Genomic DNA, 15265 nt, shown 5'->3' with positions numbered 1-15265 from the left:
GCATATATGCCTCTGTTTGGCTCTTTCAGACCAAAGTCGTTCAACTACCGCTCACTCTTCATCAGCCCCTAGAGAAAGTACTCATTTCGACCACCTCTCGACGCTGGCACGTGTCGTAGCTCATCTTTGACCGCGCTGAAAAGTTTGAATTGCGGTTTCATGTCTTCGCCAATGTCGCATACTGACGCCAGGTTTCCGCATCTGTAGCAGTAATTTGGTGCACTCCAAACCGTGACCACGTCCTGACTCTTGAAGTGATATTTGTAGCCTTCATTGACCAACTGATGTGCTCTGGCGATGAGGTTCAGGCCGTTGACGTGACAGAATTCTTGACTGACTCGATCTCCGAATAGCCAGCCGGCCCCTCGAGGCGAGACGGCCCAGGTCTCAACGTCTTCTGGATCTGACCATACGAGGTCGCAAAAGGCGCCTTCATGCGGGATTTCTTGTGCTCGCGCCACGACGCGGACTTGATCGAGCGTTCTGATTTCGGGCGAGAGACCGCCGTGTACGCATAGGACTTTGCCGTCTACTATGGCTCCGAGTGTCATAAAGTCAAAGACCTGGCAGCAGGCTTTCCACACCGAGGTGTTGCCGTATTTCTGTACGCATTCTTCGTAGAAGCCGTAGACCTGCGTAATCTGGCGAGACTCGTGATTGCCTCTGACTAGGGTGATTTTGTCAGGGTATTTTGCCTTGAGGCATAAGAGAAGTGTAAGCGTTTCGAGGGAGAAATAACCACGGTCGACATAGTCGCCGAGGAAGATGAAATTAGCGTTTTGCTTGCGCGAGATGATGTTTCCGGACTCAGATCTCTCGTCTTCGATTTCGGATTGTTGTGATGAGGGGATTTCTTCGGCATCGCTGATGCTGCTCTTCTCGCTCGGCGTGTCGGGATGTTCTGATCCACCTAGTCTCAGTTTCTTCTTGAGTTTGGGGTTCGTGATTGTCGAGGGGGGCTCAATGTCGGCGGCCGTGATGATGTTTGCGGGCGTGACTGGCGTTTCTGGCGCTGATTCATTGGGCATGCCTCCTGCGACTCGGAAGAGTTCGAGTAAGTCGTAGAATTGTCCGTGAATATCACCGCAGATGGTGACCGGGGTAGAGACAGGCTGTATGTTTGACTCTGGAATCTCGGTCAATTGTCACTCACTTCATGGCGGCACAGGCTGACCAACCTTCCATCATGTACTCTTTGACGATTTCGCAGAGCTGTTTCATGTGGTACTCAGAGAGGTATTTGCAGTTCTTCGCCGCCTCGAGCCACTCATCTGGCCCTGCTGACCGCTTGAGGCGGGCTGGGCCTGGAACTGGGACCTTGACAGCGCCCATGGTGCTGGAGAGAAGGAGGAGAGGTTGGCGGAGCGGGTGTAGGTGGACTGGGAACCCAGTTGGCTCTGGGGAGCACGCGGGAGGAAACCTGGCGCCGCTGGGCACCGCAGGCAACGCACAAGGTCAACGTACGTAAATACGTTGGGTTTGTTGGACCCAAACAGGACCCGTCGGTCAATCTCGTTGACCTGGCGCGACCTTCGGCGGGGCGGGCGTGGGAGGGAACGAGGAGGAGGGGAAGGAGAACTGGGAGGGGAGGACGAGTCGTCAAACACTGGAAATGCCTCTGGCAAGGCCGTTGTCTCTAGAACGTTGTTGGCGACAGCGATAGGACGGCCTGCAAGGGACTACACTTACCAGAGGGAGTGGAGGCAGTCGACGCCGCTGCCATCGCGGCTCAGTTGGATGCTGCGCTAGGGGAAAAGTAAGTCCGGTCCGAAGCCGATAGAGGGCGATTATTTATGGGGCCATCGTCACACCCGACATCGACATTCACTTGCATGTCTTCACTGACGGTCACCCAGACCATCCTGTGACACATCGTTGCTTATCGATGCCTAATTCACAACGCGCTGACCTGTATTTCATCGCGGGTCTATATGTTATTTAACTGATCTCTGACTATTCTCTCACTCCAGCATCACGGCTAGATCTACGACAATGTCAAGCAAGGGTCGTTCAGCAGGCGTTTTGCCTGTTAACGCAGCAGCGAGGAAGACGGCAGCAGCGAATTCTGCCCCAAAATCATCGCAGAGGAGTCCAGCACCGAGACTCAGACTGATCATACGTCGTCTGCCACCAGGGCTCATAGAGACAGAATTTTGGGCAGCGCTTGGTGATGAGTGGCACGTAGGCAATGGCAAGGTTGAATGGGCAGCCTATCACGATGGCAAGGTCTCCAGAGAGTCAGCACACCGCAGCCTGGGCTTTTCAACTTGAGCTGACCAGATCCAGTCCCTCAAAGCCGTCGCGACCAGCTAGAGCGTATCTCAAAGTCAAGGAACAGTCGGTCCTGGACACGCTTTCCGCTCTAGTCAAAGAGACGTCGTTCCAGGACGCCAGAAACACAACCAAAGATCCATGCCTTTTAGGACCTCCGTCGCTTGAGTTTGCACCGTACAACAAGACGCCAAGTGGACGAACCCGGCACGACGGGAGGCAGGGTACCATTGACCAAGATCAAGAATTTATTGATTTCTTGCAGAGCTTGACAGAACCCATCACCAAGCCCACGGGCAATGGGACAGAGTCTGGTGAACTCAAAACGGAGCCCGTCACGATTACGCCCCTTGTCCAGTATATAAAGGAAAAGAAAGCCAACAAAGCCAAAGAAGCCGCACAAGCCAAAGCCGCTAAGAGCGCCGGCAAGGAGGCGAAGCCCACTAAGAATGAGCGCACTCCAACAGTGATCATCAAAGGCAAGGCGAATCCTACTGCAACAGAGAAGGACAAGGACAAAGAGAAAGAAAAGGAGAGGGTGGCCAAAGCTACCCAGGATGCCATCAAGGCCGTGCAGAAGTCCGTGGCCGCTGTGCAAGGAAAACAAAGCTCCCTGCCGGCCAAAAGCGAAAGAGTACAGCCAGCAACAAAAGAGACAGCACCGACAGCCCAGTCTCAGCCGACAGAGTCGGCTAAGCAAGACCGTAACAGAGCGCCTCGAGATACCGCCCGAGGGGCTGCCCGGATGCTGCAGCGAGATCTGGGTCTGCTCGCAAAAGGCAGCACTTCTCCTAGGACACCGAAGGCAAATGCGACAGCATCTGCATCAAGCGCTGCACCACCGATTACCCCGACACTTGCAAAACCCACAGCAGGACCTAACCCTGCAGAGTCGGCACCAAGCCAGCAGAATTCGTCAGGGCCAGCAACGCCCACCACGCCCGCAGCGCCACCCACTGGTCCACGAGCGTCAAGAGCCTCGCGAACACCCAGCGCCGCCGCATCCTCATCAGCAAAACAACCTCCCACCACGCCTTCTCAACAAGCAACAACAACCCAGCCACAAACCCATCCCAACCGCGCAAAACCGCAACCATCTCCCGCTCAGCCCTCTGCAGGCGCTAAATCCGCCTTCCTCAAGCACGCCAATCCCTCTCAGGGCATCACCGAGGATTTACTCAAAGAAGCATTCAAATCCTTCGGCACCATCACACGCTGCGAAATCGATAAAAAGAAGGGGTTAGGGTATGTTGACTTTGCGGAGCATGAGGGCCTGAAGAAAGCTATGGCAGCCAGTCCGGTCAAGGTCGCGAATGGGCAAGTCGTGGTGTTGGAGAATAAGAGTCCACACGGGAAGAGAGGCGGCCAACCTGCCACGGCTCAGAAGAGTTCCCCTACTCCCGCTCCTGCTGCCGGTTCGGCTGTCACAAAAGCGAATGCTGTTCCTGGTTCTCCAGCTGTGAGCTCCCCAAAGCCATCGGTTCCAACCCCGTCACCAACCGCGGCGCCCACGCAGCAAACCGCAAGTACACAAGCTCAAACCCCTGGGGCGCCGATGCCTCCTGCTGCGCCGTCGGGATCGGCAACGGCCTCCACCCCTGGAGTACCAGCTCCACCTACAGCGCCGCGGGGAGCGAATAGAGGTGGTCGCGGGGGTGGTGGCAGGGATAATGCTCGTGGCGGAGCAGCCAGTCAAGGCCAAGGTCAGTCTCAGGGTCAGGGTCAAAACCGGAGCAACAGGCAAGGACATCGCGGCGGAAGGGTTAATTTCAGGGGCAGCGGACGAGGCGGCGCTGCAGCGGCGACAAATGCCTCTCCAGCTACGGGAGGTGAAATTGCAGCGGGAAGTGCAGGTGCAAGCGCAAGTGCAAGTGCAGACACACCTGGAGCAACCGTGGCGCCTGTAGCGGCAAAAGAAGAACCGAAGGAATCCTGAATGAAAACTGACGTTGGCTGTGGAGTCGATGGCTTGAAGCTCAACACAAACGCCGCTGTCGATTTGAGCGAGGCCGTTTTCCGAGTCTTTCAAAGTCATCCTCGATAGCCACATACCCTTTTATCTTACCTTATGGACAGGTTGGTAGGAACCGTCCAGACGAAGCTTGTCGGAAGTTCATGCATGTGATACATGACGAAATATCTCACCCCCTGAAATTAAAGTACTCATTCGCTTGCTGATGTCTAGTGATCCCTCACACGCGGAATATTGTACAACCATTGTCCCCAGTTTTAACTCGGGGCTCAAGACCTTTTCACCGCCTCCTCCTCGTCGCAGGAATTGGGTCGAACGCATCATCATCGTCGTCGTCGTCATCCCTGATCTCCTCAGCCGCGCCCGAGGCCTTGCCACGCCCGAGAATACTGTTCTGCGAGTGGGTGAAGTTCAGCTGCGTTTGTCTTGCTTTGGAAGCCGCCGCGCGGGCGGGAGTTTTCTTCGTCGTCGAAGTGGAGGAGGAGGCGGCGGCAAAGGACGCCGGTTTGGCCCTTCCGCCTGTCCGCGACGCGGTAGTGGACACAGAGGCAGGGGACGCATGACGAGTGGCTCGCGCAGCTGGAGCTTTTGCTGCGGCGGCTTTACGCTTGGGCTCAGGCACGAACATGGCTTGCGAGTCGGGTTCTTCGTCATCGTCGTCGTCGTCATTCCCCATGACGATGTCTTCTTCCTCTTCCTCTTCCTCTTCGTCGTCGTCGTCGTCATCATATGTCGCTGCTCGCTTGCGGCCGCGTGCAACTGTCGTAGCGGCTGGTTTCTTTGCCGTGGGTTTTGCCGTCTTGCGAGTTGACGTCGCGGTTGTAGACCCCGCTCTTCCGCCTCTGCCTCTGCCTCTGCCTCGTCCTCGAGTTCCGCCGCGTGTAGCCGGGGCTGGTGTGCCGTCTTCGTCGTCCTCGTCGCCTATTCTGCTTTCCAGATCACCCGAGTCGTGGATTAATGCCTCAGGTTTGTCTTCCCAGTGTCCATCGAGATCGGAATCCCAGCCGTCCGGCTTCGGTTTGTACTTTGCCTTGCTCTTGCTGATCTTGAGCTCACCCTTGGCGAACATCTCCTCCATCTTCGCGCGTTGCTGCTCAATCTGGGTCGCGAGATCTTCATCCCCGTCATCCGCGTCGTCCGCATCCTCTTGCAATCGCACCAAGTGCTTGATCTGATCCGCGAGCGACTGATTCACGAATGTTTCCACGGCGTGCTTGTCATCTTTGTCGACGTACTGATGGACGGCATCCCCGAACACGTTGGGCGGCAGGATGGTAAGGCTCTGCTTCTCAAGGAACTCTCTGACCAGTTCTTCGACTTTGATGATTTCCAGGCCCTGGAACTTCGCCATGATCTCCTCGTCGGCTTCTGCGTCGTAGGCTGTGCGGGCCGCGGCATTCTTCTTCTTGACGTGAAATTGGACCACGTCGTTGGTGTTTGCGACTTTATCGATGAAGCGGTTGGAAAAGCGCTGCGGGTTTTCGATATCGAAGCGGGTGATGCCGTCTGGTGAGGTTGTCTCCACGCGCAGTCTGATCAGTGGTAACGGTGGTGCCTCGGGCTCCTCGTCGGGGTGTTCCGGCTCTGGCTGGACCTCGAGCCATTCTGCCTTGGCTTGCTCGATGAGTCCATCAACAATCTTGATCAAGTGCCTTGTAAGTTCGACGCGGTGGTCGTCTTTGTGTTTGGCTATTCGGACGGCTTCTTTGTCATTCGCGAGGACAATATCCTTGTACACGAATGGGCGAACGGTTTTCAGGCGGATTGGTTCACATTGCATTTCGCGGCCCGTGATGGTGAGAATGGCAACGTGTTTGGGCACGGCTTCGCCGGGATTGAGGGATGTAGCGACTGAGGAACCGGGTTGCATGACTTTGAAGTTCATCTCGGGGTTCAATCTTGGTTCGATGTCACATTCGTGCTCGTGACCCCAGATGACGAGGTCGAGGAAGTCGGGGAGGAAGTTCTCGGGCAGGTACGAGGTATCTGTATAGGCGTGATGGTTTTGGTGCAGACAGATCAAGTTATACCAGTCCTCCATCTGTGTGCTAGGGCGATGGTATTGGACTTTCTGATCCCTGAACGTGCGGTGAAGCCTCTCGTCTCGAACATTGGAGAGACCGTAGAGGGCGAGCTTCGTACGGCCTTTCTGAATCAAAACGGGCTTGACCACGATATTGTCACTCTGCGGTATTTTGCCATAGTAGTTGACGAGGCCGGAGACAGCGAGCAGGTCCAGAGCAGAGTAATGGCCTTCTCCAGTAGGGTCATCATGGTTACCATGGATTGAGAAGATGGGTATGCCGACATTGATGTTCGGGTCCTCGTAGTTGACATGGTCAAAGGTGGCGTCAAAGTGCTCGGACTCGTCTGAAAGCATCTCCAGCTCACAGGGTTTGTCGCTAAGGCAGTTGAGTCTGACGGACCGCATGACATTGTACATGGATTTTCGTGAAGGCTTATTTTCGTGGAAGAGGTCACCGGCGAGGAGGACCATGTCGACGTCTCGCTCTCTGGCCAGGCACATGATCTCGTGGAATGTCTTCCACGAGTCGTCGCCACGGACTGGGTTTCGTTCGTGGGCGCCGACATGGTTGTCGGTGGCGACGAGGACGGTGATTGTGTCTGCCATGACGGCTGCTTTCGAGCGAACGGAACAAGAGTTGAGAATGGTCCGGAGAGGAAGAGATAATCTACGACGGCTTGTAACGGCAACGGCGAAGGCACCGGCAAGGAGGCGCGTTTGCTGCCTGCTTCGACATGGACGAATGAGCGAACGACAGGGAGACTGGACTTGGCTGATCAGAGCGTGAAGTGAACCGTACTCGAGGCATAGGTCTGCAGAGTGCTGTTTCAGGCGAGAACACGTACAATGACAAGAGACTGAGAAGCAAGAGACACAGTGGCCATCGGACGAGAAAAGCAGAAGAGACGATTATTTTACCACCGCGTTCGCCTGGACGACTTGAGATGACATGACGCTCCCGTCGAATCTTGACTGCCGCGGTCTACAATTTGAGCCGCCCTAACGCCCACCAATCTCCTAGTGTTTGATATATAGACCCGCGGTCATGTTATCCTACGGTCATTGCCAGACGAATCCGTGGTCCGCAGACGGCGCAGGCAAGCATCGACATGCGAAGCGACGCGTTGGAGGCTCCTCGTCGTGCCCTCATCTGCCCCAAAAAGTCTCCCTGCATAACCATAATTCAAGCCGGTCGACACGTCGGCCTTTGAAATTCAAGCTTCTTCAACGAGGCAGTCGGTCTCACGTGTACCGCAGGCAAGCCATGTCCTGTCGCTAGGCCCGACAAACCATAGAGCCGCCCGCCGTAAGCCTGCTGGCGGGTTCTGCCAAGGCGGCGTCGGCGGCTGGCGAATTCACTCTCGAGCCTCGACGCGACGCCCCGCCGCTGGGCCTCAAACCGGAGTCGTCATCTTACGCCTCGACCTACGCCTCGACCTTCACCTCGACTCCTGCGTCAGCCTCTCCAACCTCAGCTCGTGGCGAAGTACCACGACCATCTGCCTCAACGCTGAAAATATGCCGAAAGGTCCCAAGTCCGTCGGCCAGCTCTGCGCCGAGCTGGGCATGGACGCCGTCGCCGAAACGAGTTTCCGCAAAGAGAGTCAGGCCTACCTCAAAGACCACGTCGCCGATGTTCCCAACGCCTCCGACGAAGTCATCGAACAACTCGCCGTGAAGTATCTCCATGACGGTGCGGGCAACAAGCACTTCTCTTGGGACGCCGCTTTGGTAAGCCACGCTCTACTTGTTCTTGCACTCCCCAAGCATTTTCGTTGGGACATACGTCAAGGTGCAGGCTAACGGATCTGTCAGAACTACCAATGGGAGGCCAGCGAACACCGCTTGACCATCGTCAATTATGTCGGCGACATTATGAAGCAGCAACGCTGGTACATTATTGATCGTCTCCACAAGCGAGTCCACGGCGCTGTTCATTGCCCTGGCTGCCTGCTGCACAAACCGAATCCGAGTTCAAGTGTACATGGGGCCGCGGACAATGGATTTGATGGCCAGGTTGACGACGCTACAGTGTTCTCAGAGGGTAAGTCTCGCCTGCTCCATACCTGCCTCACCAGCAACATCTCGAGAGGCGGACGACACTGACAACGGGGTGTCGGTCTGAGCAGGTTCCGACGCCGGCAGTAATCACGAAGATACCCACATGGACAATGGGACTCATGGCGGCGATGACAGAAAGCGCACCCGTGCCAGTCTCGGCCACGAGTCGCTCCCTGGAAACAAGCGTCGCAAGTCAGAGACGAGCGAAGGCAGCGGCGGCGCAATCGAGGTTGGCAAGCGAGAAGCGCAACCGCATGCGACACCAGACAGCCGCTTCCAACCTCCGCGGGCGTCGGGCTTTACACCGGTCAACCCGAGTGTGGTCGTCAAGGCTCAACCTGTTTCCAAGCCAGAGACACCCACCCCGGCCCAGACTCCGGGCCAAACATTCAGCCTCAAAGACTTTAGTCTCACTATGCGTTACCGCGGCAAGATGTGGCACTTCAACAGTATTGCGCACAAGGCCAAAGTCCTCGAACAAATCCTCCTGCAAGAAGAAAAGGATGTCGAAGCCTACCCCGTTCTGGCCTTCTCCAAGGGTGTGAAGAAAGCTTCGTTCGGTGGTAGGGAAGACTCAGATGGAGACGAAAGTGCTTTGAAGGATTACTTTCGCTTCTACACTCACTTCATGAACGAGCGCTTCCCGAGCAGTGAAAAGATCTTGTTGGAGAACGGGGTGAAGCCGTCAGCGTGAGCATTCACATTGCTATGGAAATGTCGACGGGCGAATGCGGGATCTGTTGCACTTGCTATGGGATGGCCATCGTCGATTAGCGTTGGAGTCTGGCGTCAGTCCTTGGGGTGGCGGTGCAAAATGTCCAGCGCAACAGGGTGCAAATTTCTACTATTGGAGAGGCCTCATGTTCTAGGACGGAGGAATTGTGTGAGCCAGAAGCATTGGGTAACAGCATGTACAATACTGGTGAAAGGAGGAAAAGAACCGGCGGAACGTAGTCGACCCAAAAGAGGCTAGCCCCGAACTGTTCCGAGATTGAATCATGAGTGACAATAAAGTCACTCTCTCTGCCTCTCCCGTTTTCGACGCTTTGATCCCTTGATCACTGTAAATAGAGACAGATTCTCAAGCCCACACGCTCGCCGACTCTGCAGACTGACCCAGACCTTGGCTCAGTCCCGACGTTACACCTAGCTATCTCTCCGACCTTTTTATGCAATCTGCGCCTCCTGAAGTTCCCCAAAACGCGACTTCAGTAGACCCAACCCAGCAAACCCCTTCGCCTCCCACACAGCATGGCCTTTCACACATTGGACAGCAGGCCTCTGGCGGCACGCTTCCCAGAAGTAGCCCTAGAGAGCCAGCGCCAACCCTCGACGACACGTCGGACGGCATCTCTGTTAGCTCGGGCGGTACTCAACGTGGACGGTCGTCGCACGCCGGACGGCTGAGCAGACAACACAGTTCCTCCCAAGAAGGTTCTCCCGGCAGCCGTATTGACGAATATGAGCGAGCATTCACAAAGTACCGAAGACCATCCGATGAGATGATCTTCCAAATTGTCCCTTCTGCGAAAGACAAAACTTCCACCGTGTCAATTGAGGACTTTCCAAATGGTGCGACGATGAATGAAAACAACGACCCGGCAGACTGCTAATGTGTTATAGAGGTGCTCACCCACATATTGTCTCATTTGCCTCCGGAAACTCTGTCTTCGATGAGCCTGGTCTCCCAACGATTTCACAAATTGGTGACTACCCCTCCTGCGTGGCGCATAGCCTTTGCGAGATATTTTCCAGGTGCGGAAGCCCTTGAGCTTGCATCAGGCAAGACTGCAAGAGATTCCGTGTCCGATATCGAGAAGACGCAGCGACGATCCTTCACCCGCTTGTCGGCGCTTTCCTCATGGAGAAGCGAATACATCCTTCGGACCCGGTTGTTGCGATCGCTCGGTCGTGGTCGGCCGGCAATTGAGGCCATCTCGCGCTCTGGTGCTGCTCGTCATGCGAGCAGTGCCGCCGCCGCCGCCGTAACAACCTACGCGTCTGGTCTTTACTACCCGGTGAGCCACCTGCACGCTACCTTTGGTGTAGGATTGAACAAGAAACAACCCATGTTCATGCATGGGGCTGTTGAACAGGGAGGAGTGACAGTGAGCGATCCGGCAAACGGCAAACCCGGCACCTGGGGCACCACCGACTTTGATGCTTTCAGACACTTCGCCGATCAGTTTCCGGGTGAATTACCTTATGGCTTGAGTCCTGGCAATGTGGTTGGCATGCCCAATGTCATGGACATCAGTCAGCCATATGGGAAAGTGTACGGAGAAGCCTTGCCCGGTGGTCGGCTTTTCTACACCTCCACCAGCGAGCAGCGCGGCCGTTTTGTTTCCATCTCATCAACCGCCGATCATGCACGTGGCATCCCCGAGGCGTCCATGATGAACTCCGCTATCTGCTCTGTTTGGATCGCAAAGTCCGAATCAGTCCTGAAGGCTACGGATGGTCTCTTTGGATTTCTTGCGGGATTCTCAAATGGAGTTCTTGGTGCATATGCTCTCGGCGTTAGCCCTGTACTTGACCGTCGTTACGAAAAGGGCGAGCCGACGGCGAAATGGGTGCTCTGCCCCGGTGTACCTATCATTGCGATCTGCGTCGACGAGAAGATGTCCGTTCGACGACTGGCTAATCATCGTATATGGGCTGCCGTGTTGAACGCGCTCGGGGAGGTGTTCTATCTGACGGATGCTCCGACGAGACCTCACTTCACCGGCAAGGCCTCCACCGATGATCTCGAGCGGCTTGCGTGGCAAACCGGAAGAAGTGTGCAATGGTCCCTTGTTGAGGCTACGCGGCGGAAGGCCAAGCCGGATCCATTTGGTACTGCGAAAGTCGACGGCAGCTATAGCCCCCGAAGCTCAAGCGACATGTCTGGGTTGAGCGTCGATCAAATCATTGCTGAGACAAAGGAGGTGGAACAATTCTTACACCACAAACCGAGACATTTCCAGAACCTCTGTGATGGGTGGGACATGCAGCGGAGACTCATTGTCGACTTTGCTGGTGACGACCATCGCAATGCCGGAGAATCCGTCTTTGTCATCGACTGTGGTCTATATGGAGACAGAGTGGCCGCGATCCGACGCTTTACTCGATCCAAGACAAAAATCCCAGCTGATTTCGACTTGGACAGCTGGCCCACCATTGAGTCGACCATGAAACGCTCGTCCATCTTCGGTGGAAGTCCTGTGCAGCATTCTCCGTATGCCTCGCCTGCGCTAGGAAGCGTTCCTAGGTCGCGCACTTCCAGTCAAGACGACTCTGCGGACTCGAAGTTTCGTGAAACTTGGTTCATCTCTAGTTTCTTGTTCGCAGAGCACCGAAATGTTCACATCTCGTCTTTGGCGTCTGACGACTCGGAGTTTGCCGTTCTGAATGTCAGCGAAGATCCCCTGCTCGGCATGTCCGGCGGATCAAATGCATCATCTCCCCTCTCATCTCCTATGGGCGCTGCTTCCGCACTCAGCTCAACCTCTGAGATGCCCGGTCGGCGCGCTCGGCTGTTCGGTATCGGTACGACGTCAGGGGTTGTCATGCTTTGGGATATGCGTGCAGGCCTCTCGCCCAGCGCTGACGTTGTCAACACTATCCAGCCCGTGAGGATCATCTACACTAAATCCCCTCAGATTTCATCTCTCGCGCTTACTTCGTTGTACGTCGTACATGGTGGCAATGAAGGCCTTGTTCAAGCATGGGATCCATTGGCGTCCAGTAACGAACCCATTCGGACTTTGAATTCTCGATTTTCCGATCGAGCGAGAAGACGCATTGCTCAGGCTGAAGCGTCCACGCATGGAGTTGGGAACAACTTTTACGCGGCCGGTGCGATTGTCCTAGATCCCGACCCGACAGCTTTGCGTGGAATGGTTTCTTTAGGATCCTATGTCCGATACTGGTCGTACAGTTCCACTGCGGCCGATGCTTACAAGAGTCGAAAGAGAGGTCAACTCCATCGCCGATCCGAACGCGGCAGCAATTCGACGCCAGCCGGTCTGAAGGTCAGTGCGACTGGTCGCGGGTTGATCAATGATTACATTAGCAATGAGAGACTAGAAGTAGAGCGGGACAAGGTCGCGAGGGAAAGGGAAAGAGACCGTTTGACCGGGAGGTTTGGCACCAATCTGCTGGGGGAAGGGGCGAGCGAGGAGGAGATGCTTGCATATGCCACCATGCTCAGCGAGGAGGCGTTCTCCAATGAAGAAAAGAAGAGGAAGGAGGACTACGGCAGCAGCTCGGTCGCCTCACCTAGTCTGCCGCCAGGCCGCACTGATACTGACGCCGACCTTGAGGAGGCCATCCGACTGAGCTTGCTAGACAGCGAACCGGTGTCATCATCTCCTGCAGCAGATGAATTCAATATCCCCATCCGATACGCGAAAAGCTCGCGTCATGGAACACCTTCAAAGAGTGCAAAAGCCGGAAGCAGCAAGGCGCACGCTTCAGCGCAAGAGGTGGATGATTTGGAGTTTGCTCTGCAGCTGAGTCTCGCGGAGGAACAGAGCAGGCTTGTCATGGATACAGACTTCCCTGCGCTTTCACCGGCGTCGAGCAATGGGTCAGACAGTGGAAGGGGCAAGGGAAAGTCGAGGCGTCGTTGAGCATTCTTTCTTGCAGTCCTATCTCTTTTCGAGCTTGATGTTTTTGGTGCAGCGTGTTGAGTCGGGGTGCAGTTGATACTTTTCTTCAGCCGGGTTTGGTGACTCGATAATTGATCAAATTTACCTTCACAGAGGCTGTCGTATACTTCATGTCCACTGACGCTTCTTCAACCCGTTGATAACTAGGACTTCCAACGACCGTTAATGTACCACCAGAACTTCGTAAATGTGGTGGACAACTCGCTTGAGCACTGAGTTTTTCGGCCCAGACGCCAACGAGATGGTAGCAAAATGGCACCGCGGCAGCTCGGTTGGCGACGGTGTTTCGCGGTCTCCACTGCGCACATTCCGGAGCTCCAGCTTTTCCCCGAGCAGCTACGAGTTACTCCGTACTCCGTACGAGCTCTCTCAAAGCATCGAGCCTCGGGAGACACTCCGCATCTCTCTGATCTTTACTTGAACCTTCGTCCTGCTGCCGTGCTGCTCACCATGCACTGTGTCCGAACCAGGCGAGCTCAGCAGCGATGATAGTGCCTTCGATGTCGTCTGTCCTGCGGCAGGCTGCTTGTTCCCAATCCTTTAGAGTGTCCGTCCGGCACTTTTCGCAGACCGCTGCAAGAGATGCGTCGTGGGGATTCATCGGGCTAGGAGCCATGGGTAAGTGCTTTCGCCCACCTCTCAGCAAAAGACCCTACTGACGACTCTCAAGGCTATCCCATGGCGAAAAACCTCCGAGCAAAGATCCCCGAGGGCGACATGCTGACGATTTTCGACCTCAACAAAGCGTCACTCGAGCAGTTCACCCAAGAAGCCACACCCTCACGCGTGGTGGTAGCTAAGAGTCCAAGAGAAGTGGCCGAGAAATCTGTGAGTACAATTTGCCAGGGTGTAGTGTCTCTGCGTTAATCGCCTTCCATGATGAGCCAAATTGTTCTATCTATGAATCTAAGTTGGGGACTTATAGTCAGAAGTCCTTGCCATGATTTCTCTTTATTTACAGCCAATCCTCTGAAATTACCAGTTCAACTCATCCTCGATCGTCAATATTTGCTGCACCCTCGGACTGACTGGCATATGACAGGACCATATCATCTCGGCCCTCCCCGAGCCACGTCACGTCAAGGGTGTTTTCGAGGAGATCCTGGCTTCTCCGCTGCCTAAACCTCCTTCAGAGTCGTCGAGGCTCTTCATCGACTGCTCAACCATCGACCCCACAACTTCTCGAGAAGTTGCCAAATTGGTCAAAGAGAAAGCAGGTGCTGGCTTTGTTGACGCGCCCATGTCTGGCGGGGTAGTTGGCGCTCGTGCCGGAACCCTGACATTCATGGTGGGCGGCGAAAAGGAAGATATGCCTAAGATCCAAGAGATCCTGTTGTTGATGGGCAAGAAAGTCTGGCATATGGGTCCGCAGGGCACCGGGCTGAGCGGCAAACTGGCCAATAACTACGCGTTAGCGATCAACAACATTGCTTGCGCGGAGGCCATGAACTTGGGCATGAGATGGGGTATCGAGGGGAAAGCTCTGGCAGATCTTCTCAACTCGGCGACGGGCAAAAGCTGGCCGAGCGAGATCAACAACCCTGTCCCCGGCGTTCTCGAAAGCAGTCCCGCAACCAGAGGGTACGAAGGAGGCTTTGGAGTAAGCTTGATGAACAAAGATTTGAGGCTTGCCATGACGGCCGCACAAGAGGCTGGGGCAAAGCTCGTTCTTGCCGAGAAGGCGAAAGAAGTGTACGACTCGACTGAGAAGGAACATAAGGGTAAAGATTTCTCGGTTGTCTACCGCTGGCTGGGCGGCAAAGTGTAAGACCTAGGTAGGTATCTACAGTTTGGCTCCTCGGTACTCTCATTTTCCCTTGTGCCTACCGGGTACGATTCGTCAGAAGCTGCCGTCGTCGTCCGTGTTGCGGCATAGCAGGCGTTGAACCACAGTGTCGCCATCTAACCTATCCATCCCGACACAGAGCGATCCATGGATCTCAGACTGGGCAGACTGCAACTAGGGATCTACTCCTTCACAACAACCCCGCGAGTATGTGAGAACCTGGATATTCAATATGTCCTGCGAGCAACCAATCTATCAAACAGATCGACCCTTGTCTCTTCTTAACGTTGAGGCTGCACCCCTGAGACAGGAATGAATCCACCCCATCACCCAATGCACACACTTCCTGTCTCTCCCCATCTTGACTCATTCTCGGTAATTCAGGTATCCCAATCACAGCCCTCATCGTCACGGCTTGTCGTCAGGCGTTCCTGATGATGTTGGTCCATTCACCCGTCGCCCACCGTGGCGGAGCCCCGCGCATGCAACCAGTCACG

At 55.2% G+C, this 15265-nt stretch overlaps 5 protein-coding genes across 5 annotated transcripts; 3 read left to right on the top strand and 2 right to left on the bottom strand.

The window, feature by feature from the left end:
* Positions 1-68: 68 nt before the first annotated feature.
* Positions 69-1332, bottom strand: G647_07460 (serine/threonine-protein phosphatase; the record flags this gene model as incomplete). The annotated part of the gene is made up of 2 exons (XM_008731775.1): positions 69-1126; positions 1179-1332. 2 exons carry the CDS (start codon positions 1330-1332, stop codon positions 69-71), a joined length of 1212 nt encoding a protein of 403 aa, XP_008729997.1.
* Positions 1333-1992: 660 nt separating this feature from the next.
* On the top strand, positions 1993-4207 carry G647_07459 (uncharacterized protein; the record flags this gene model as incomplete). The annotated part of the gene is made up of 2 exons (XM_008731774.1): positions 1993-2237; positions 2287-4207. 2 exons carry the CDS (start codon positions 1993-1995, stop codon positions 4205-4207), a joined length of 2166 nt encoding a protein of 721 aa, XP_008729996.1.
* Positions 4208-4523: 316 nt separating this feature from the next.
* G647_07458 (DNA repair protein (mre11)) lies at positions 4524-6875 on the bottom strand (the record flags this gene model as incomplete). Its single annotated transcript, XM_008731773.1, has 1 exon — positions 4524-6875. One exon carries the CDS (start codon positions 6873-6875, stop codon positions 4524-4526), a length of 2352 nt encoding a protein of 783 aa, XP_008729995.1.
* A 1558-nt stretch (positions 6876-8433) lies between these two features.
* Positions 8434-12943, top strand: G647_07457 (uncharacterized protein; the record flags this gene model as incomplete). The annotated part of the gene is made up of 3 exons (XM_008731772.1): positions 8434-9020; positions 9463-9902; positions 9954-12943. 3 exons carry the CDS (start codon positions 8434-8436, stop codon positions 12941-12943), a joined length of 4017 nt encoding a protein of 1338 aa, XP_008729994.1.
* A 524-nt stretch (positions 12944-13467) lies between these two features.
* On the top strand, positions 13468-14750 carry G647_07456 (3-hydroxyisobutyrate dehydrogenase; the record flags this gene model as incomplete). The annotated part of the gene is made up of 3 exons (XM_008731771.1): positions 13468-13600; positions 13653-13810; positions 14025-14750. 3 exons carry the CDS (start codon positions 13468-13470, stop codon positions 14748-14750), a joined length of 1017 nt encoding a protein of 338 aa, XP_008729993.1.
* Positions 14751-15265: the final 515 nt, after the last annotated feature.

Source organism: Cladophialophora carrionii, assembly GCF_000365165.1.
Source record: "Cladophialophora carrionii CBS 160.54 unplaced genomic scaffold supercont1.6, whole genome shotgun sequence".
Classification (NCBI taxonomy): Eukaryota; Fungi; Ascomycota; class Eurotiomycetes; order Chaetothyriales; family Herpotrichiellaceae; genus Cladophialophora; species Cladophialophora carrionii.
Note: the sequence above shows the minus strand (reverse complement) of the source record. Positions and strands in the feature narration are given on the sequence as shown.